Raw genomic sequence first — 23,256 nt, forward strand, 5'->3', positions numbered from 1 at the left:
GGGGGCGACTACCTTTGATGCGCTAAAGGTAAAATTGGGCTTTATAACATTTGAAAAGGTTGACATGTGCACCCCTGGGACACCCCTGTTGGCCATGCCCAGGATGAACTTAGCAGCTTCCTCTCAGGCCCTGGGGCTCTCCTGGGACCCACTTTCCTCCTCCTTCGGGCGCTCAGCCTTCCTGCATTTCCATATCCTTTTTGACTCCTGGGCACTTCCTTCCCTCTGCAGATAAGTGGAGTATGAGGCTGTTCTTAGCATCCAGCTGAAGGCTTGACCGGAATGCAGGGATAATGGCTGATAGGGAACTTTTCCTGGCGAGGGCCCAGGAAAACTCCCTGCTGTCTTACCTAGAGCAGCAAGGAATCTCTGATGGTCATTCCAATGTCCCTGGTGACCTCTGGACACACTCAGCTATGTTTTGTCCAGCTTGCCTCACATGGGCTTATCCTATCTTTTATGGTTAAAACAGTTCCAACATTGAAACACGAAATGTATTTCATGCAAAACTCAGGAGATTTACACAAAAGCCCAAGTTTAAAATTTCAAAGGCTTTTAGCTTCTTGAAAATTAGAAACACAGTGCTATCCTGGTGATGTTGCCCTCTTGATATGGGACATCTGCTCTTCAGTTTGCTACAGTCCCCACCATTCCCTATTGTCCTCAGTACTGCGATCAAATATCGTTGCCATTTATCAACTTTCGCCTGGCTTGGCTTTACTGGTTTACATGATCCACCTGGCCCCTGTAGGCATTTGAGGTTGAGACCTCTGGTGTATTCATTCTAGCTGTTTCTGACGACCCATATGAAGCAGGCAGTGTGAGTCAGGAAAGAGAAGGGGCCCAGCCCTCAGAGAGCAAGTTCTCACTGGCAGTGGCATGCATCTGTTCATTTGTAAAGTGGTGACATGGCTACCCACCCGCAAGACTGACTTTGGGAATTCCGTGACAAATATGCAATTATCTCCCAAGTCAGCGGTCAGCAAACTTTTTCTATAGAAAGCCAGAAAGTAAATATTTTAGGATTTGCAGGCAGTAGTCTCTATAGCAACTCAGCTCCCCAGTTGTGGACAGAGGGATGGGCGTGCCTGTGTTGCAATTACAAAAACAGGTGTCTGCAGGGTCACAGTTTGCTGACTTTGTCCTGATCTGTCGCCTTCCCTCTGCTGCTCCTCTCCAGCCCTCACTGCATCTTTCAGGTACAGGGGTGATTTCCAAAAGTATGGGCAGGCCTAACAACAGATACATAAGAGTTTGTGATCTTCCTCCGTCTTCCGCCTTCTAAGTGGGGAGTCAGCTCTGGCCCCGTGTTTGCTGTGCGGTTTCAAAGTAAGGGACAGAGAAGGAAAACATCAAGCTCAGGACTGCAGACAGGCCAAGATGCTGTGTATGATAAAGATGAGAAGGTGGGGGTGAGGCAAAGGAAACTGGAGGGGACCAGGAGACACAGGGAGGAGTTCTGAAAGAGTGAAGAGGGGAGGGAGCTCCTGGGCACATGGATAAGGTGCAGGGAATGACTAGTGAGCCGGCTGCAAGTGGGTTGGGTGAGAGAGGACTCTGGGTCCTTTGAAGGACCCCAGGCAAGATCTGAGCTGCACTTCTGTTTTCTTGGTTGATGGAATGTAGACAGGGCACTAACGCCAAGTGAACTTTCGGAGGGTTGCATGTATACTGGATCATGGTGCTCCCTTCCTCAAAACCCTTCATGGCGTCCAACTGCGGGCTAACTGCCAACTCCTCACCCAACCAGCATGCCAGCCCTCCCCAATCATCCCTACAGGTTGCTCTGTTATCTGTTTCCCCCATCACTGCACACTCGGTACCCAGAACCAGCCCTGCCACTGTAGGTGCTGAATAAATGAACAATGCATATATAACATACACATATATGCATTACACATTTTTCATGCATTCAGCATATTTACTGAACACCTACTATTAAAGGCCAGACACTGAGCTAGTCCCACATGATGCCAATTCAGGACAGTGGGTCCTAAATACACGTGCACACTTTTCTTGCTTTCATTTCCTTTAGCTCTGGAAGGCATGCCCCAGAGATAGCTAGAGAGACCTCAGAAATGAGGCATTTCCTAATTTACATTGCAGACCAGGATTTCTCGGCCTCAGCATGAGATGGAAACTTGGGGCCAGATAATTCTTTGTTGTGGGGTGCAGCCTGTGTATTGTAGGGAGTCAGCCAGTTACACCTCCACCCATGGTGTAACAACAAAAACTATCTCTGGAGAACCAGTGGCCTAGACTGAACTGGCTGTCCCGGACCAGAACCTCAAGTGACCTGCATCTTTGAGACATTAGCATCTGGGGAGACTCTGAAACAAGCCCAGAATCTGGAAGTTAAATGCGAAAGTAAGCAATGTTTCTGGCTTGTTCCCAAGTGAACATTAATAATGCACACAGAATGTCAACACATGGCTTCAACAAGGCCACTAGCCACCAGGTCTGAAACAAGACAGAACACAAGATGCCCAAACCACAAAAATGACTAAACGGCCCCCTCTTCCGACACTGAGTGTTGGCTGCTTTACCGCCGCTACCTCGGGCTCCCTTTATCCTTCCCGCCTTCTAGAGAAAAATGATTAAGCTACCCAATCACCCAAATTGTCCTAGCTTCCTGAGAACACTCAAATCCGCCTTCGGGGTTGCCAGATAAAAGAGTGTGCAGGTAAATTTCAATTTTAGAGAAACAATGAATAATTGTTTTGGTGTAAGTATGTCCCCAACATTGCACAGAATGCATTGTCTATATACATGCTATATCTAAGATTCAAATTCAGCTGCGTGTGCTGTATTGTTTTCCCTAAATCTGTAACCCTTCCTTCCTTAGAATTAGCCAGCACACAGGGCGCCTGGGTGGCTCAGTCGGTTAAGCATCTGCCTTCGGCTTAGTTCGTGATCTCCGGGTCCTGGGATCAAGTCCTGCATCCGGCTCCCTGCTCCGTGGGGAGTCTGCTTCTCCCTTTCCCTCTGCCTCTGCCCGCCCCCCCCCCGCCCCCGCTCATGCTCGCTCTCTCTCACTCTATCTCTCAAGATAAATAATTAGATAGCACAAGCCCAAATCCTATAACAAGCCCCTCCAAGCCCCTCTTAACTGAGACCACTCCCCCCACTGCCCCACGCTTCTTCTGTTGTGTCCTCCCTGGCTGCAGCAAGTTAGTAAATCCAATTCTGATGAAAGATGTATTCGGGGTGGTCTTTGAGAAGAACAATGCCCACTTTCTGAGACAGGAAACTCTGAGTGGCGGCTATCTGAAAGGGACAGCTGTGGGTGCCCAGTAGGGAAACCAGAGTCAGGTTCACATCTCAATGAATAAGCGTCCAACACAGGGACCATGACACAGGGACCATGACATGAAAAGTGGGGGGAGGAGGGGGACCCGTTTTTCATTTCAGAGCTGGCTGAGGCACAGAGTCAGCATTTTAAAGCCCCAAGGGTGCTGGATCCCATCTCTATGAAGTTCCTTCCAAGTTGAAGCACCATCACCATGGAACTACAACAAAAACCACAAATTGTGTGACCCTGGGGAGGTATCATAACCCATCCACGTCTCAGTTTCCTCGTCTGTAAAATGGGCATAAGGCCGGCACGAGGATTAAGTAAGTGAATGGGTTTATAAGTGCTCAGAACAATGCCTGGAATACCATTTCTGAAATTAAACATTATTTTTAAGAAGTCACTGAATAAAGAGGAAGGCTGGGCTGTGCCTACGGAGTGGCCCCCAAACAGCAGTTTTCCCTGAAATGCCAGGCATTTAGTAAAGGACATGTTGCCTCTGCGTGTTCTGTTCCTCTGGCAAATGGCAGTGGAACTCAACAAGAGAGTTTGAGTTCATTTCCCCCAAGCTTTCACCGAGGAGGGGAGGAGTCCACGTCTGTGAATCTGAGACAGGAGAAAGTTCCAGCACCTATGGGTAAACTGCAACATCAGGTGCCGGGGGCTTGGTGGGGCGATTTTGCTTCTGTCTGTTACAGAGCTCTGGGCGGCTGTGTCATCCTGCCTCTGAGGGTCTTCACTAGTGTCTGTGCAGCTGCTTTTGAAAGAGCAAATGAAATGTGGAGGTATCACGGGGAGGAAGACAGAAAAGAAAACCCACACCCAAACACCCATCCGCAGTGGTAGTCACACCCACCTACAAAGGGAGAATGACTGACATCATGAAAACACTGCATCTGAGCTGACCGATGCCTGCAGCCCAGCGGGGAAGGCGATAAACTCCCTTCTCCAGACAGGAACATGAAATCAGCTCTGCAAGGCAGACATTTCCATGCGTTTTGTATCGTCCTGGCTACTTATTCAAATATAGAGTATAGCAGTTCTCAACCTTGAATCCCCTGGCGGGCTTGTTAAAACACAGACGGCTGGACGCCACCCCCAGCGTCTGATTCACTAGGTCTGGGGTGGAACCCAACAATCTGCATTTCTAAGAAGTTTCCAGCCAAAGCTGATACTGGAAGCTGACACCACACCTTGAGAACCAGTAGTCGAGACTGCCTTGCTAACAAACTCTGGACATGCCAATGCTGCCTGTCCAGGGGCCGTATTTCAAGGATCAACTCCTTCCTAATACGCACGCTATTAAAAAGGAAACCACAGGTCCAAAATGGAGTCATTTATGTTAAGGGCCCCACATCAGCAAACCAAGACTTGATACCTAACTTAACTTAGTTTCAGCACCTTCCCACGCCCTCCCTGCCCCTGATGGAAGGTAACTTTCAGCCAGATAACAGGGAATTTTTCCTGGTCAGCACTCGGAAATTTACCGACAGGCCCCTTGTGTTCCCCTCTGGAGGGCTACGTTGCCTAAAACAATGGATTCTTTGCTAATAACTTCCTTTTTGCTCCCTCTACCTTTAAAAACCTTTCTTTTGCGGCAGCTCTACAGGGCTCCTTTCTATCTGCTCGATGGGATGCCACCTGATTCATGCATCATTCAATACCACCAATTTGATCTTTTAGATTACTCAGCTGAATTTCTGTAGCTTAACATGTTGATTGGTGGCAGTGATGGGATCCCAAGGGAACCTCCCTGTGGCATTCAGGGACAGTGATAAATACAGGCGTGGTACCCTGTGACCTTTGAGTCCCTGGTCTGTCTCACGGCTTCCGAAGACCTTGGGGAAGCTCCTCCTGCTTCTGAGAGCCTCTCGACCTGATTGGCTTTCCCGTACAGGGAGGGTCAGCTTGACAGGGCAGAAGGTTCTGCCCCAGCCCCTCCCCTACCTTTTCAGACCGCCATTCCCAGGTCTTGGAGTGGAAAACCCCAGCCCTTGCCACTTTGAGAATTGGTGGTGGTTACCAGCAGGACTTGAACTGGGTCCAAATTGAGCTGGACTGGGTCCAGCAAAAGGCCTCAGGTGAATAAAATTTGTTTAAGTGAAATCCTTTAAAACCCGAAGAGTGAAATGCACCACCTTCCAGCACACCTGCTTATTTTATATCTAAGAACTATAGCCCCGGAAGCTGTAAATATCTACAAAAATGTCAAAATCGTACTAAGCTTGTTTTGTGTCCTATTGAACTTGGCTAGGTAACAGTCAGGTTGGCAACCCCAAAATAAGGCTGGACAGAAATGTGAGTTGCACGCCATTTGAGGCTAGATTTGACTGGACAGAATTTGTGGCTAGGGTCCTACCAAACTGCTTCCAGCCCTCAGGGGAATTACAACCTAGAATTACAGTGGCCATAATGGGAAACATTCCAGTGAGACAAGATCATTTAAGGAACGCACTTAAAGCAAACACTTCAAAATTTCAAAGCTAGCTTCATTGGAAGTTTCCTTGCAAAAAGCTGATAAATTAAAAAGACCCAAGAGGTACCTAACACAAAAAACTCTAAGACTGACGTAATTCTTAATGCTTCCTTATATCCTCCTTTATTTACTCATTCTAGTTAGCCTCTGTCTGAATAGCTTTTACAGGATCATAAACAAAAGCCCACCAAGATAATGACGTTATAGACACCTCCATATCTACCTTTGCAGGAGGGCCCTCTGTGAACCCCTCCCAGAGTCAATGAGACTCAGAGATAAAGTGCTACATTTTCCCCTTAATAGCCAAGGGAAAACTAAAACTAAAACCAAAACCAAAAACAATACTGCATTCTAACATACATGGATGGGTATGGCAGTCCTTATCTAAACTACAACCCAGTTCTCTGAGGAATTAAAAAGCAACTGTCTTTCTCATACAAATCTTTACAAAATTAGAAATGCACCTTTGGAGGCCATTCACAGTTTACCTATTCCTTTTACCAATTCCAAAACCTCCCCTAATTCAAAAGGCTTGTAAATTATTAGCCTTAGGAAACCAAGCTCCTTCTTGGAGGAACCTGTATTTTCCCCCTGACTTTGAGATAAAAATATTAAAAGCACCAAACCTCTATGAAGTAATTCTTATCAGAAGTGAAACAAAAGGGGGAAAAGGTCATTCAAAATTTAGACGAACGAAAAATCCTGTGTCTTCTCCACAAATATTAGCAAAAAGAAATTTTAGCCTTCCAATCAGGTAACCTTAGATTATTCCACTGACCAGAAAACAGTTTGGATCCAACTGTTCTTTTATAAACTAGTGAGTTTTTATTATCATACCTGTTTTCTATCTAAAACTTTTGAAACAATCACTAAAAGGTTTCTATTTGTATGTTTTTGTGTATCTATTGTAGATGTGTGACATTTTCTACCTCTGAATGGCACTGTTAAAATTATTTTGTAAATGGCTCTATTTAATTGACTTTAAAATAAGCACTTATAAATAAAGCATTTCTAAATCTCAGAAATAGAACAGAAACTAATACAAATGTTTTTCAGGTTCATGTGATCTAGGATGATTTTTGGTAAATTAGACAAACAGCTTTTATCCCTACTTAGGTTTCCTAACCAAATAAGTTCGTGTTATCCCTGTTTATAAAAGTTGTCAGCAAACAATAACTTGAAATAATGACTTTGTTTAATGTTTTATAAAAGTTTTTGTGGGTAATCTAAACATAATTGTTAAGAACAAGTAAACTGGATAGATGTAAATAAGATACAGTTTTTAGGTAAACTTTAAAATAGTTTCCCCAAGGGATGCCTGGGTGGCTCAGTGGGTTAAGCATCTGCCTTTGGCTCAGGTCATGATCTCAGGGTCCTGGGATCAAGTCCTGCATCGGGCTCCTTGCTCAGCGAAGAGTCTGCTTCTCCCTGTGGCTGCCACTCCCCCTGCTTGAGCTCTCTCTCTCTCTGACAAATAAACAGATAAAATCTTTAAAAAAAAATAGTTTCCCCAAATCATTTTGGTAACCTGAGATCTTAGTTTTGCTACATTAAGTGATGAGTTAAGTTAAATTCACTGAATATCTAATTTCCAAATAAGATAAAATAATGAAACATTAATTACTGAACAGAGGTTTATTTACTTTTGACTTCTTAATATAGAGAAACTGAAGACAAATTTGGGTTTGTTAGTAAATATATTTCATGCTTTTTAAAAAAATTATACTATGAAAAACACATATTTCTAAAAATCATAAAAAGTATTTATTACCTATTCATAGAATGCTAATGTAAAAGTTCACAATCGTTTACTTCTTAGTTAAGGCTGCTAAAGGTTAAGAATTCTAATTAATATATGTGGTTAAAGCTACTAAAAAGAAGGGAAACATCTCCATGTGCAAGAGAAGTAGGATGTGTGCTTTCAGTAAAAAAAGGTATGAGGAAAAAATAGACAATCCGATTGAAAATGGGCAGAGGACGGTTCTCCAAAAAGACCTACAGATGGCCAATAGACACATGAAAAGATGCTCAGCATCACTCATCATCAGGGAAATGCAAATCAAAACTACAGTGAGATACCACCTCACACATGTCAGAAGAGCTAGAATCAAAAAGACTAGAAATAACAAGTGTTGGTGAGGATGTGGAAGAAAGAGAACCGCTGTGCACTGCTGGTGGGAATGCATATTGGTACAACCACTGTGGAAACCGGTATGGAGGTTCCTCAAAATATGAAAAATAGAAATACCATATGATCCAGTAATTCCACTACTGCGTATTTACCCCCCAAAACCGGAAACACTAATTTAAAAAGATGTATGTACCCCTATGTTTACTGCAGGATTATTTACAATAGCCAAGATATGGAAGTAATCCAAGTATTCATCCATAGATGAATAAAGAAAATGTGATACACACACACACACACACACACACACACACACGAATATTACTTAGTCATAAAAAAGAATGCGATCTCACCATTTGCAGCAACATGGATGGACCTAGAGGGTATTATGCTAAGGAAATAAGTCAGCTGGAAAAGACAAATGCTGTATGATTTCACTTATGTGTGGAATCTAAAAAACAAAACAAAAAGCAGAAACAGATCCATAAATACAGAGGACAAACTGATGGTTGCCAGAGGGAGCAGGATTAAAGAAAAAAAAAAAAGGGTAACTTAGGTGGCTCAGTTGGTTAAGTGTCTGACTCTTGATTTCAGTTCAGATCATGATCTCAGTGTGGTGAGATTGAGCCCCGCAACAGGCTCTGTGCTCAGTTGGGAGTCCACCTGAGATTCTTTCCCTTTCCCTCTCCCTTTCCCTCCCCCTCCCCCACTTACACACTCTCTCTAAAATAAATTTATCTTTTAAAAAAAGAAGAAGGAGGTATGAGGAATGGAAATACATTTTTGTTGAGGGAAAAAAAAAGGAATTTTGTCCTAAAGTAAGGCTTCTTATTTATAGAGGGAAAACTTAGGATAACATCTGAATATAGGAAAAAAGTTATAGAAGTTTTGTGGTAAAGGAGTCTCTGAAAAGGAATTTTAATGTGTGGTCAAGTTGTCTAAGATTAAAATATAGCTAAGAATGAGTTTTAATATCAAAAGTACACAAATTAGAATTTGGTTTTTCTCTGTGTTAAAAGGACACAGTTTTCTTAGATTGTTGACCTGCTTTTAAAAAAAAAAGATTTTAATTATTTATTTGAGACAGAGAGAGACAGAGAACATGAGCGGGGGGAGAGACAGAGGGAGAGGGAGACTGATTAGGGGGTCGATCCCAGGACCCTGAGATCATGACCTGAGCTGAAGGCAGATGCTTAACCCAAGTACCCCTGTCCTGCTAATAAGGAATTGTAAACAAAAGTTTTCTTTACCTTTAAAATAATCTGTTAAAAAAACAAAGATTCTGTTTTGTCTTTATCAGGTCTTTGATTATTTAGAAAAAAATGAGTCTTTTCAATATGAAAAAAGCTAAGGTTTTTTTCTTTTAAAGATTTTATTTATTTATTAGAGAGACAGAGAGAGCATGAGTGGGGAGGGTATCAGAGGGAGAAGAGCAGAGGGAGAAGCAGGCACCCCGCAGAGCAGGGAACCGACATGGAACTTGATTCCAGGACTCCGAGATCATGACTGGAACTGAAGGCAGACGCTTAACCGACTGAGCCACCCAGGCACCCAAGGCTTTTCTTTTTTTAAACTTTTTTTTTTTTTTAAGATTTATTTATTTATTTCAGAGAGAGAGAAAGAGCGTGCAAGTGGGGGTGCGGGGAGACGGGGCAGAGGGAGAGGGAAAACAGACTCTGCTGAGTGGGAGCCTGACTGGGGCTCCATCGCCAGACCTTGAGATCATGACCTGAGCTGAAACCAAGAGTCTGATGCTCAACCGACTGAACCACCCAGGTGCCCCTAAAAAAAGTTAAGGCTTTTTATGACTATTTAACTTTCCTTATTTGTCTGTGAAGTCTTTAATTGTCACTTAGGTTAAATAGATAACTAAGTATTGTTTCACAGTTACCTATGATCCTATTTGGCCAAGTATCCAAACCTTTTGATATTTTTGACAAATTTCTCCAAAAACCAAATTCAAAATAAAGTTTTTTTGACCTTGAACTAACTTTGAAATTTTCCAGAGGGCCACTGGAATATTGAAAAGGATTTGTTCTCTCTCCTTACAAAAAATAGATGTTAAACTAATTAGTTCATTTGATGCATTAAATTACATGGGAAGGATGTCAAATAAGTGATGATAAACCTTCTTAGATCACATTGCATGGGTAAATGTTATTAATAGAAGCATTCCAAAAATCTGGTAAGTCCTTGTATATTATCACTTGTTATTTTAGTTATTATTTCAAGATGTGGAATGTCACAGATATAATCAAATATCCTTGTCAATTCCATTATAATAAATTCTCATCAGATCTGTAATAATGGGCATATTGAAATCTGTTGTCATTTACAATTATTGCTGTAGTCAGAGGCTTTTACAAAACTTCCTGCAACTGTGTTTCATCTTCAGAGAGGTTCATGGAAAGGAATCTGACAAGTACTCTAGAATTCACGTTTCTGATAACTTTCAGGTCATACAATTAAACTGGGTAAGAGGGCGCCTGGGTGGCTCAGATGGTTAAGCGTCTGCCTTCGGCTCAGGTCATGATCCCAGAGTCCTGGGATCGAGTCCCGCATCAGGCTCCCTGCTCCTTGGGAGTCTGCTTCTCCCTCTGCTTCTCTCTCTCTCTCATATGAATAAATAAATAAAATCTTTAAAAAAATAAAAAAATAAAAAAATAAACTGGGTAAGAATTTCCAGAACCAGTGGAAATATTGAATTCAAGCAGAATAAGAAATAAACTGAGGGAGATGATTCTAATTTTTTGTGACTCCTTGTTTAAAACATCGCTGGTTTTCTATTGCTTTGCTTTTCCAGATTTTAGGAAATCCCTTTCTCTTTTCTCTTAAGCTATTAACAATTTGTTAAGATATACCTTTGTGACCAAAGATGAAACATTTACTCTTTCTCCCTACCTGATGCCTCCAGAATTAAAAAACTCTTGAGTATTCTTTTCATGACAAAATAATTAGTTATTTCCATAAGTTCAATAAGAATCTGTTCTCCTTGGAACAGGACACAGTTGGAAATATTGGCTGTATATATTACCAAGGCTTTGACTGGCTTGTCACATTTGAGACAGTTGTAAAAGTCCACCTGCTAACTTGATTACAAGGTTCCAGCAAAGCAGTCTTTAAAAAAAACTTTCTCAATCACTGATCTTGCTACATTTATAAAAATAATCAGGCAAAACTGAATACAACAAGTTGGTTTTACTACAAAAAAATGAGGATAATTGGAGAGAAAAGAAATTATGTTTACATCATTATCTATATTCAATTCTAATTTTGTTAATTTTCTTGGAGGCTCTGGTATGGACCTACCCTGAATTCTTCTAATTTCCTTGAAAATCTGGTCACAACTCTCCACACTAATATTTCCAACTTTCTCCCACCCTTCTGATTTGGAATCAGTAAAAACAGAGACTGCCCTTGAATCTCCTTGGAAGGAACTAAACCAGGTCCTCTTCACCACTCAGACAGCAGCCAAACATGGGAGACTTAAACCTTGGATATGCATCTCATAGCCAAACAAGGTTCCACCTGACATCTGATCCTGCACAGATGATGCAAACCTCCAAATCAAATTGACAAGGAAGAGAAGCAGCTGACATGAAGGTAGACTGCATCCTCCCAAGATCAGGACTTCATGATTTTAACTAAATATAAAACCCTTTCTTCTTCACTTTCCTTTACTCTGACACTGGCTTAAAAAGATGTCAACATCTGTATCTCCCAGGACATTGTTAAGGGGTTAAACTCTGCCTTTCAGACTGCTGGATTTGTCACCAAAAACTCCTATCTGTCCTTTAGCAGTACCACCCTAAGAGGAATGGTTTGTGCCTATAGGGTTTGTCTTTGTGCTGGTTATCATTCTCCTTGGGCCTCCTGACACACAGGACAACCCTTGGAATTTCCTAAGTGATAGAAGTGTTAGGAGTATCTTTTGTTATTCACTTGCAAGCCCCTTTGAATCCTGCCAGAGTTCTTGTTAATGAGATGACTGGTGGCAGGTAGCCCCCCGGATAGCTTCAGGGTGGGGGCCCGGTGACCCAACCCTATGATTAGAGCACTGGAATTTTCTGCCCCACCCCTACCCCACCCCTGGGGAAGAAAGTGGGGCTGGGGATTGAGCTAATCACTAATGGCCAATGATTTAATCAACCATGCCTACATAATGAGTCTCCATAAAAACTCTAAATGCAGGGGTTTAGAGAGCTTCTGATCAGTGAAGCTGAGAGTGGTGCACCCCAAACTCCACAGGGTTATAAACTCCTGTGGTCAGGACCCTTCCAGATCTTGCCCTATGTATCTCATCTAGTTGTTCATCTGTATTCTATGATACAGTGGTAACCATAAATAGTGTTTCCCTGACTTCTGTGAGCCAATCTAGTGAATTACTGAACCTGAAGAGGGGTTGTGGGACCACTGATTTGTAGCCAAGTTGGACAGAAATTTGGATCATCTGGAAACCCACTGCTTGTGACTGGTGTCTGAAGTAGGGGCAGTCTTGTGGGAATGAGCCCTTAACCTGTGAGGTTTGTGCTAACCCAGGGTAGTTAGTGTCAGACTTGAATACCCAGCTGGTGTCCACAGAGAATTGGAAAATGGGTTGGTGTGGGAAAAGCCCACACATTTGGTGTCAGAGTGTTGTGAATAGAGTTTTCTTTTGGTGGTAAAAGATATGTCCTAAATAAAGCGGCCATGTGGAACCACTCAGCCTCCAGGTTCAGGGCAATGATATTTGGAGAATCTCCAGAGGATATGATCATCTATATCTTCACCTACTACTTCCTGCACCCACTGCACTCTGGGCGACTCGTGCCCATGGTGACTGACCTATATACAGTGGGTCCCTGAGGTCTGCCCTTCCCCTCAGAAATCCCAATTTGCGTTATTCTATCCCCTTCTTCAGTACATATGAACTCAACTTTCTTTTCTAGGCTGACTGCAGCTAGTGGTTCATAAAGTCCCAGTTTATACCAGGTTGTGAATGACTAATGAATCATCCGATATTCTGCCAGTTAAGTGCTACTTATGAACTCAAAATGATTTTCCATTTGGAATTACAGGAAGGAGGGAGGGATATTTTTGGCAAGCCATTCTCCTTTTTGGAAGATGAGACAAAGGAGAAAGAAGACCCTGTATCCCACATTAGTTCCTCTCTTGATACCTCTAACAGCTGGGGCAGTGGGCTCTCAATACCTTATCTGTTAAAGGTGAGAAGCTGCTCCCAAAAGTGGGAGGAGGAGTCTCTACAACTTAAGGTCCCTACATACTTGGTGACCATGGGCTGGGCTGACCCTAGGCACTGTCTTAAGGCCTGCAGAAACTTGCTGCTTCTTTCCCTATGTATCCCTTAGTCCATCCATGGATGATCATGTCTCTCAGAGCTCAGCTAGAACTCATAGGCTCTGTCACTGCTGCATGTGAAGCCTCCAAGAGAAATAGCAGCTGTGGCATCTGTCTCCCTTGCACACTCCCAGAGCCTCCCGGGGGGTCAGCAGTGTTAAGAGACTGAACTTTCCACCTGGCTAATCCCTCTCTCAGCTAACTAAGTAGGAGTCCAAACTGACAGCCCCCAGGCCAAAGCCTGCCTTCCGAAGCATTTTCTTCCAACCTCAGTATACTTTTTAAATTGGGGTCTCTTACATAAAAATCTGGATTTCTGGCCTCTCTTGAAAAATATCAGAGGACCCACATTCACTCGTGTGTCAGCATCTGGTTGGAACTGAGTCAGCAGCAACCCCTCCCAGCTCCAGTCAGTTGTGTTCCCACCAAAATTACCTGCCCAAAGCCAGGCAGGCCCGCCCATTCATGCCACTCCTGTCATTCTTTCTGGTCCTATAGGTTTTTGACTTTGTGACTGTTTCCAAATGTTTTCATCTCTAAGATAGCCGGTGAACCCCGCATCCTGGTATTCACACCTTTGAGGGATGGCTGGACTACCCGACTGGCTTCCAATGAACAGAACATGGCGGAAGTGATGGTATATCACTCTCAAGATTAGGTGATAAACAGACTCTAGCTTTCATCGCTCTTGTTTTCTTCTGTGTCACTGGCCTTGGAAGAAGCCAGTGGCCTCATCCTGAGGCCAGCCCTGTGGAGAGGGATGGAGACCTGCCACATGGGTTTGAAGTAGGCTCCCCACCATTCAAACAGTCTGATGAGAATGCAGCCCAGCCAACAACTTGACTGCAATCTCCTAGCGACCTACCCCCAGAGGGACTCAGTTAAACCTAGATTTCTGACATGCAGAAACAGTGAGGTATAGATATTTGTTGTTTTAAGTCACCAAGGTTTGGGACAAATAGTTACATAACAACAGACAATACAGCTTCCAATGTTGTTGTGAAAGTGGTTTTTCTGCTTGCCATGTAAAGACATCTGAAAGACTATTATCCTGGGAAATTCGACTCCATACATTTCGCCTCAGTCCAGTGAACTTACTGGTGACAGGCACACGTGCAAAGATTTTGTCAGCCTCTGGGATCTGACTTTAGGTGTCAGAGCAATATCCAAAATAGCATCGTGAGGCTTTTACATTACGAAAAAGAGCCCAGAAATCAGTGCTATTAACACATCCACGATTCCTCAGCAAACAGGAAGATTCTCCTCTAAGGTATTTAAATCAATCAACTCAGAACAAACTTTCCCATAGTTCTACAACCTCACTGAAGAAATTCACTCTTTGAGGCACAATTCTTGGTTGGAGAAAGCCAGGGACAGGGGAAGGGGAGGGTTGTAGAAGACACAGGGCATAAGCCATTTCAGTATGAATAGGAAACACTATTTAAAACTTGAAAATAAGGCAAAAAAAGTGGGTAAGGCATATCTTTTTTGATCAAGTGTTTAATGCTATGAATTTTCCTCTGACCGCTGCTTTAAGTTTATGCCATTGATTCTGACAGGTGGCATTCTGCTATTTTTTTAAATAAATTCTGTAATTCCATTTTTTATTTCCCCTTATACCCAAGAATTTTTTTATTAAAAAGTTTAAAAATTTCCAGGTGGAAGAGCCCAAAAGTTTTTGAGCATTATGCTTGAGCATTATTTGACAAAATCACCTAAAGATTATTTAGTGATCTAGGGGGATGTACCTGTGTTTGACTTTGCTACGTGTTACTAATGAAGGGCTTGGGCGCTGGGTGGTTACGTGTCAACCTGGGAATTTCTGTTCAGGGGAGGAAAAAAAGATTATAACAACGGTTAGAATTTTATTGCTTGTAGGACTTTAACCAGCTTTGATTTTACCTCAGTAAACTTACTACAGAAGGACTTTTTAAGTCAACTACAGATATATCACTTGTCAAAGTGTTCTTTGAACCAGCTTGATGCTTGCTTCCTGGTTTAATGCATGGGGTGAATAAAGGGTTGACAGATGTTCATTCTATATTGTATGAGAGTCCCATTTTAACTTTTTGGTGAAAATTATACGGTGACATAGCAGTCCTTCAAATCTATATCTCCCTCTTTGGCATCTCCCTAATAATGAACACTCAGAGTTACAAGTAAGCCTGGAGAAATATATGGTTGAGGAAAACCAGCGCAATCTATTTTACTCTTGATTTTACAAAACAAAAACAAAGTTCCTTAAAGCAAGTGAGAGTGTATTGCAGTCCCAAAGGCAATATTTAGTATCAGAAATGAATGGCCAAAATGTGCTGGAAAAACTACCCCATAAAACCTGAAATCCATTGCTTTTTGAAAACACAAATGGGAACCGGCGTCCAATAAGTAAATTCATGACATTCCTAGAAAGTCACGCCCTGAGGGACTGATGTGTGTCCTGGAGGGATCCGGAGCAGATGGTGAGCGATGCACATGTGAATCCAAAAAAAGCCAACCGCTCTTCCAGAGAGAGAGGTCCCTGTCCCCATGACCTCTCCAGAGGGAGTTTCCGGGGAAATCTCCCCGGAAGTAGGAGGAAAGGGATTACAGTGGACCCCTCAGGGGGTGGGGCTTCCAGAGGGCAGGGTGCCACAGGAGAAAGTCAGGCCAGGTCCAGGTCCCATCCCTCCTATAGACTAACCTGCCACACTTCAACCTCCCCGGGCCTCAGTTTACCCATCTATGACAGGAAGCACTTCAGACAAGATAAAATGTAACTCTCCACTGTCCACTAAGGCAGCCACCAGCCACATGTGGTGACTGAGCACTCGAACTGTGGCTAGTCTGAATCGAGATGTGCTCAGTGCAAAATACAAACTGGGTTTTAAAGGCACGGTACCAAAAAAAAAAAAAAAAGTAAAATATCTGACTAATACTCTTATATTGATTACATATTTACATGATAATATTTTAGATACACTAAGTTAAAGAAAATATATTGTTAAAATCAATTTCACTTTTTTTTCTTTTAATGTAGCTACTAGAACATTTAGAACGACTCCTGTAGCTGGCTTTGTATTTCTACGAAGTGTAGAAATACACTCCAAGTGTAAGTGTCCAGGAAGAATTTATTTGTGGAAAACAAAAGATACACCAAATACCGATGTCAGCTCTGCTCTGCAATATCATTATGAATAATTATCAATACGTCATCTGCTCTGACCGAATCTCTAATCTCTGTTTTGTTTTCACCTCAGCGCCTAGTCCTTTCCTGATTGCGGACTGCCGCACGGTCCCTCCCTGGATGCCTGGCCTGTGAGGTGATGTCTATTCACGGCCCGGGGTGCAGGCTAGGAGATCAAGGGCGTGGTGCTGAGCGTCCACCAATCCATGAGAGGATTTGTCCCCTGAAATTACTGACTAAAATGTGCTTTGGGTTCCATCCATTATTCTTCAAGCCCCCGCTATCTCTGTCCCCTGTCGTGCAACAGTGAATTGCTGTCCCGGGCAAACAAATGACTCCCCACCCCGAGAGTAGTCCGGAAACATGAATACGAGGAAATCACTGACGCCAAGGTGGGAGGTAGTGCCCATTCTGGATGATTGAAAATCTGCCTGCAGACAGAATTTCTGAAAAGAGATAACTTTTCCAATGCTGAGGAGGGACTGATAGTGAAGGGAAGGGAGTCAGGGTGAAGAGAATCATCAACCCTGGTTTATCTGGTTGTAGAGTCAGATTTTAGCAATCAGGTCTCCTCAAAACTTGTCACACTCTATTCTTTATGGTGCCAGAGAGTTCCCTTCTATGGCTTCTCTGGACTGTCTGAAAGACACACATGATACACCTGTTATCCAAACCATTCCAAATGACCAAAAGAGGATTTCTCAAACTTAGACTCTGCTGCTGAGCTGGGCCCTTGAAACCTCCCAGCTGGTTTGTGAGCCCAGGCTCAGGGCATCTCCCTACAGAATGGGCAGTTGGGAGGCACAGGAGGGCAGGGTCCCTGTCATCAAAACACATTTTCGTCCTGGTCAGTTAAGACCAACTGCTTCCCTGTCCCAGAGGCAAAGAAAGGCTGGGAACCTGAGGAACAGAGAACTCTACCAACTTGTAGGTGGCACAGGACAGGATCGCCCAGGCATTCCTGGAAGAAATCAGACTGTCGAGTGGGCAATACACACTGGGTCCGCTTCTGGAATCATTCTCTGCTATAGAGGCTCCCCCTCGGGGTCAGGGACACAGCAACAAAAGGACAGAGCAAATTGCTCATGGCAGAGGTCAAGTTATGGATGGAAGTTTACTTCCTGGTCCTACGCTGGGGCCACCGCTAGGCCTTCTACCACAATTTTATCTTCAGACAAAAATAAAGGTAGACGCCAGCTCAGACAATGTGAGCTCCTTCGTCTGTGGATAAAGTGCGTCTATGTCAGCCTGGAAGGGCAGTTGGGAGCCCAGTGGGGAGAGGTGGGAGGAGGAGGGATGGACAAGGCCTGGAGTCTGGGCATCAGCAGGTCTGGACCACAGGAGCAGACCCAGGATGGCACAGTGTCAGGGCCAGTGGAGGTAGAGGGGGGAAGCATAGCCGGAAGATTTAGAATATCAAGGTGAAGAGCGCAGACCTGGTCCTGGGCCCAGCTTGGAGTGGATGAATGGAAACAAACAAATACACCAAATACATTGGGTGGTCCTGCAGATAGATTATGAGCATCCTCTGTAGTGCCCCAATATGAAAGAAGGAGAAGGGAAGCGGGGAGGTGGATGTAGGGGAGGGAGGAGGGTGAGGAATTTGGTGACTTGAGAGGAATCTGCCAGCACTGGGCACCCAGATGGGGTGGGGACGGGGGTGGCTCGGGAGAAGCTGTGGAATTCAGGAAAAGGAGGGATCGAACCTGATTGTGAGCTTCTCTGCTAGTGCAAGACCCCCGGGAGCTTTGCCAACCTAGATGATGACTTCCTCTTTCATGCAACGCACCCTGGAAATCTGACAGCAACGGGTGTCAATTTCTATAGTGAGGTGTGGATACCTTTGGCTGTTTTGTCCAGGGCATCACCTGCCTCCCCCTATAGGTTTGCAGAGACACCTTGTAGAGCATGAAGATGCATTTCTCACTGGTGAGTGAGGAAAATTCACGATGGTGCTAGGAAGGACTGTGGAAAATGTGTTTGTCCAGTGTAGGACGTTTGGGGCCAGGGTTCTGGGATGTGATTCCACATGAACAATAACCATGGGGCATTGTCAATCACCCAAAAATGCTCAGACCATCTTCAGTGGCCAATCAAATAATCACAATACTAAGCACATAATGAGTCATAAGAGAAAACAAGTGCTTCATGTGAGAAGGAAACGGGGCTCTGAGAATACGCAACCCAACGTGGTGTTCCAGAGAAATCTTTCCTGAGAAAGTGGCCTTTGATTTGCAAGCTGAGGTTGATTCCATATTATGTAGGGAGGTGGGGTAGAGCTAAATTTTGGAATGACTCTCTTATGTTCCTGCCATGCTGTTCTTCACATATACCAACAATGCCCTATAACTGGATAGGACAATTTCAGGAAGCGTGAGAATACTTGGTCACATTCTTGGCTCACAGCTGAATTCCACATGCATAGTATCCATTTCTTGGTTATTAGGGCTCATGTGATTGTGTGTGAAGTGTAGATAATTGAAAGATAATCACCAGACCTCTTTTTCATCATTATCTTCCCCTACCCAACTTGTGTTTTTAAACCAGAGTCACTAACCACTGGTGGCAAGCTTTGATTTGTGGTTTCCTATCTGTCCTGGCTCACAGAAATGACTCAGATAAGTTGCAAGACACAAGGGTGCCTTACCCCAACTTCCTAGATAATATGGAGTCAACCTCAACTCTCAAATCAAAGGACACTTCCTCAGGGAAGATTTCTCTGGAATATTCTCAGAGTTATACATTCTCAGAGCCCCTTTTATATCTCACATGAAGCACTGTTTTCTCTCTCTCTTTTTTTAATAAAAGATTTTATTTATTCATCTGAGACACAGAGATACAGAGAGAGAGAGAGAGAGAGCATGGGCAGGGGGAGAGGCAGAAGCAGAGGGAAAAGCAGGCTCCCCGCTGAGCCAGGAGCGAGACATGGGGCTTGATCCCAGGACCCTGGGAAAATGACCTGAGTCGAAGGCAGACACTTAACCATCTGAGCCATCCAGGTGCCCCTGTTTTCTCTTTTGATATTATTATGTGTTTAGCATTGTGATTATTTGATCAATCTATTTATTCGCTACCAGACTGAAAGCTCCATGGAGTCAGGGATCACTTCTGGTTTTTCTCTCCCTAGTGACTAGTACAGAGCCTGGCTGATCACAGGTGCTTGATAAATGTGAATTGAAATAAAGCATGAAAAGTAAAAGAAGAACCAATGGGTCCCAGAAGGTGCTGAGCAACAAATCATCCCAGCAAACTGAACTCCATCCTAGCATTTTTAAGACGAACCTCCAAAGAGTCAGCATTGAATGTCCAAAGGGCAGCTGACTTCATCCTTACAGATAACTCCATGCCTAAATCATGAAATCATCAATAATATTTATTTACTATTATAATAACTAATAATAATAGTATTCCATCATTAATTATGGACTAGCCACAGTGAAAAATAACAATGTCTATAAAGAAGAGAAAAGAAAAAAGCACAAAGTAACTATAGGGTTTACTTGGAGTATGTAACTTAAACAAATTAAACAATTTAAGCTCCAGAAAAAAAAAATAAAGAAGAAAGACAATACCAAGTTAAATAGTATAAGCCACTTTGCCAACAATTTCCTCAAGGGCATCTGACTCAGGGAAGATGAAGTAGGACTTGTCCTCGACGGGGTCAGGCAGGCCTCTCACCTCTTGCCTGATTGATTCTTTCATAGGACACAGCCCAGAAATACAAGTTAACTGCTTTACCTGCGGTCCAACTGAAAAAAAAAATTAAAAAAAAAAAAAGATTTTCCCCAGGACTGTAGGACACACTGACTACCATGGACTTAATAGGTAGTATTGAGTGAGTCCACTGTGGACCCTCTTTCAGGAATTTTCCAAAGGCAATTTTGACCATACTTGATTTTCTCCTTTTGCTACGGCTATAAAATCCAACTGCTATGTCAGATTCAACCCCTGCCCCGCCAACGCCCCTGCCCCACGTGCTTCCTGAGCATTAGGTGGTAGTTACAGACCAGCCAGTAGTTAAGATGATGTAGGCAGTGCCTTGGGTTAAGGAGCGGGGTGGGCTCGTCCTTTCTACCAGGATGAAATAAGTATCTCTGCATAAGACAGGATCAAGGAACTGGAGATGAGTCAGGAGCCTGGTGGGTTTAGTGCCTGGTCTACAGGGGACATGATGAGCCCCTCGTCTGGCTCATGTGGGTGGATGATGTACAGGTTTGATTCAAACTTGGGTAAATGGATAAAGAACGGAGACTGCTAAGTCCACATCACTGAACTATGAGGACAGAGAATGGAGACCATCTGTGTCAACAGAACTATTTCTTCCAGGATATTCTTGCCCAGGATGTTAAGACTTTAAACCAATAAATCACTTTACTGTTTGCTGCAGGAAATTCCTACAAAACAATTTGTCCTGGCAAACAGTTTGCTCACCTGGGAAAAGCTTGCTTATCAAATAATAGTTAACTCGCCAAGATTCTATTCAAAACCATTGTCTTGCTGAATCCACCAATTCTGAACTATGATGTCACATACTCTGCTGAAACCGGATCAATTCTCTGCCTTGAAAAATGCAGCTCCGAGGGTGCGTGCCCAGACCTATAAACCCTATCAAAGATGCCTCCTGCAGTCCCATCTGCACACCCGTGCAACTGTGTCCAGGTGATGTCTGTCCTTACTGCAGTCCCATTACTGAATTTAGCTTTGCTGTATCAACAGGCTCTTCTGGTGGATTTCTTTGGAGTCCAAAATTGATACAATAAATCAGGTTTAGTCTTTTGCAAGTGGGAGGCATATAAATGCAAGTTAATACATACTTATAACCCATCAGGATGGGATAATTAGTAAACATTGTGTCAGTTTTCCTCAGTAATTAAGAGGCCCCTATATCATTCCTCCTTTGGGGAAAAAGATCTGGTGTTCAAACGCCTGCCTATGACAAATTTGAAATGCACATTTGACCTCCATTTTTCTACTCGTTTACATGATTCTGGGTTTTCCAAATGTTCTACAGTGAGTAGGCGTTACTTTGAGGGTGAGTGAAAGGATACAAAGTAAAAGCCCTAAAGAAGAAATGAATTCTCAATTGCAAATTTGAAATGACTGCTAAGTCTTAATTTACAACACACACACACACAAAGCGTATCAAACACCCATTTAGAATCTTGTCTCACTCATTAAGCTAGCAAGGTAATTTTAACCCATTCACATCAATATCCAAATAGGAAAGTGGTACAGTTGTAATCATGCTGCTTTGGTTCTCTCTTGCCTGATCACAACGGGCCTCTAGGTATTTGATAAAATATAGCAACAAATAACATTCAATCAGTCTAGGCTGAGACCTGGGAATCTGTTCTTTGTGGCTGTTTTTTAATGAGGACTTAAGTGACTCATACAATCAAGCAAAGTGTGAAACACACTTGCCTACAGCATCCATTCTCTGGAAGGCAAATTCCAGCTTCTACCATAAAACCCATCCAGCTAGCTGAGCAGTTGACAAAGATTGCCTCAACTGTTTTACACAGGGTGGCATCTCGCAGCTCCTGGGTCCTGGGTCTGTCTTGGAAGCCCTAAGTCACCAAAACACCAGTAAACCTGGTAACAGCTAGCAGCTGGGTTCAGGCAAGCTGCCCCCCCTGCTATAGCTGGCTCAGAGCAGCCTCCCCTCCGCCGCTCCCCACGCAGCCCTGCAAAGTGAGCGAGCTTGCCCATTAGCAATCCCAATCAAGGCTTCCTTTTACCTTAAAGAAACTTCCTCGCTTGTCCAGACTGCGGGCGCCCATGGTCCAAGCTGACATCTCCCCCTGCGACACTCTACTGCACGCCCGGGACTCCTGAAGGTAGAGACATTTTTAATGGTTAGTCCAGCCTGTAGGAAATTCCTTTCTAAGCCACAGAACACTCACAACAACGGTCCTGCCAAGATCTTTTTCCGTCAACAACACAGTGCCATTTATTTCCCACCAAAGCCCTTCCATCCTCTTTCAGGCTGATTTCCTGCCCCAGACAGCACAGTTCCTAGTCTGTGCCCCACCTCACTGCCCCACCTCCCGCTCCTCCAGCTGACGCAGAAGGTCTCTGGCACTGCGGAAAGGATAATGATTGCTTTGTGTTTGCTTGACCTCACGCTCGAGTCCTAAAGGGACCAATATTAGATGTCACCGTAATCTGCTCTGAAGCTTATGGACTTAATGTGGCTGAACACAGACGGACAGTAGAAGAATGAGGCCCTGCATGTCCCAGGAAATCCTGCTGGAATGGGATGAGGTCATCATCAGCTCTGCTAACCCTCTCCCCCAGGCAAGGTCAACACAAGGGCACTGGGAATAAATCCCTTTATTTTCTCCCTAGAAATCAAAGATGGGGATGAAATCCTGTGTCCCTGTTTACAGAGATTAGTTTGTATAAGAAACAGCCCAGAAACAGCTCCATGATAACCCAAGGGGAGGGGGGCAGGGCACTTTGGAATGTAGAGAAAAATTTAAAGGCATGATATGATTCTGAATCATAACTGTGGCCATTTCAGCTTGGAATTTCCCTCACTTGAGCATCGAAACCCGATAAGCCTCCCTCTGGGCTACAAAGCCTGCAGTGTCCACTTCTAAGTAAAATACATACACACCCAAGCAGCTGGTCTCATCCCAGCCAGCATGCATCGAAGACCTGGGGGCGCATCCCCAAACCTTCCTTACCCAGGGAGGCTGGACCAGGAGTGAATATAAAACTGCTCTCCTGCTCACCATAACCTGCCCAAGATAAAGCTCGTCCTCACCATGACCAACACGGTCGGTATAAGGACAATAAAGTGAAAACATGTCACACCACATTAAGGAATATTAAAAGGGGTTCAACTGCGGGGGTGG

At 43.7% G+C, this 23,256-nt stretch overlaps 1 protein-coding gene across 12 annotated transcripts in view; it reads right to left on the minus strand.

Moving 5' to 3' along the window:
- The window catches only part of RIN2 (Ras and Rab interactor 2), a 239,755-nt gene that overhangs the window by 93,141 nt on the left and 123,358 nt on the right, over positions 1-23,256 (minus strand). For 6 of the 12 annotated variants that reach the window (XM_027621517.1, XM_027621520.1, XM_027621519.1 and 3 more), the window contains one exon: positions 22,135-22,227. In XM_027621517.1, coding sequence (XP_027477318.1) covers positions 22,135-22,191 — 57 coding nt within the window. In that variant the 5' untranslated portion in view covers positions 22,192-22,227. Of the gene's footprint in view, positions 1-22,134; positions 22,397-22,427; positions 22,542-23,256 lie in introns of those variants that run through there. The other 6 variants (XM_027621524.1, XM_027621515.1, XM_027621526.2 and 3 more) reach the window with 4 other exon arrangements.

The sequence above is a fragment of the Zalophus californianus genome, chromosome 8, assembly GCF_009762305.2.
Source record: "Zalophus californianus isolate mZalCal1 chromosome 8, mZalCal1.pri.v2, whole genome shotgun sequence".
NCBI lineage: Eukaryota > Metazoa > Chordata > Mammalia > Carnivora > Otariidae > Zalophus > Zalophus californianus.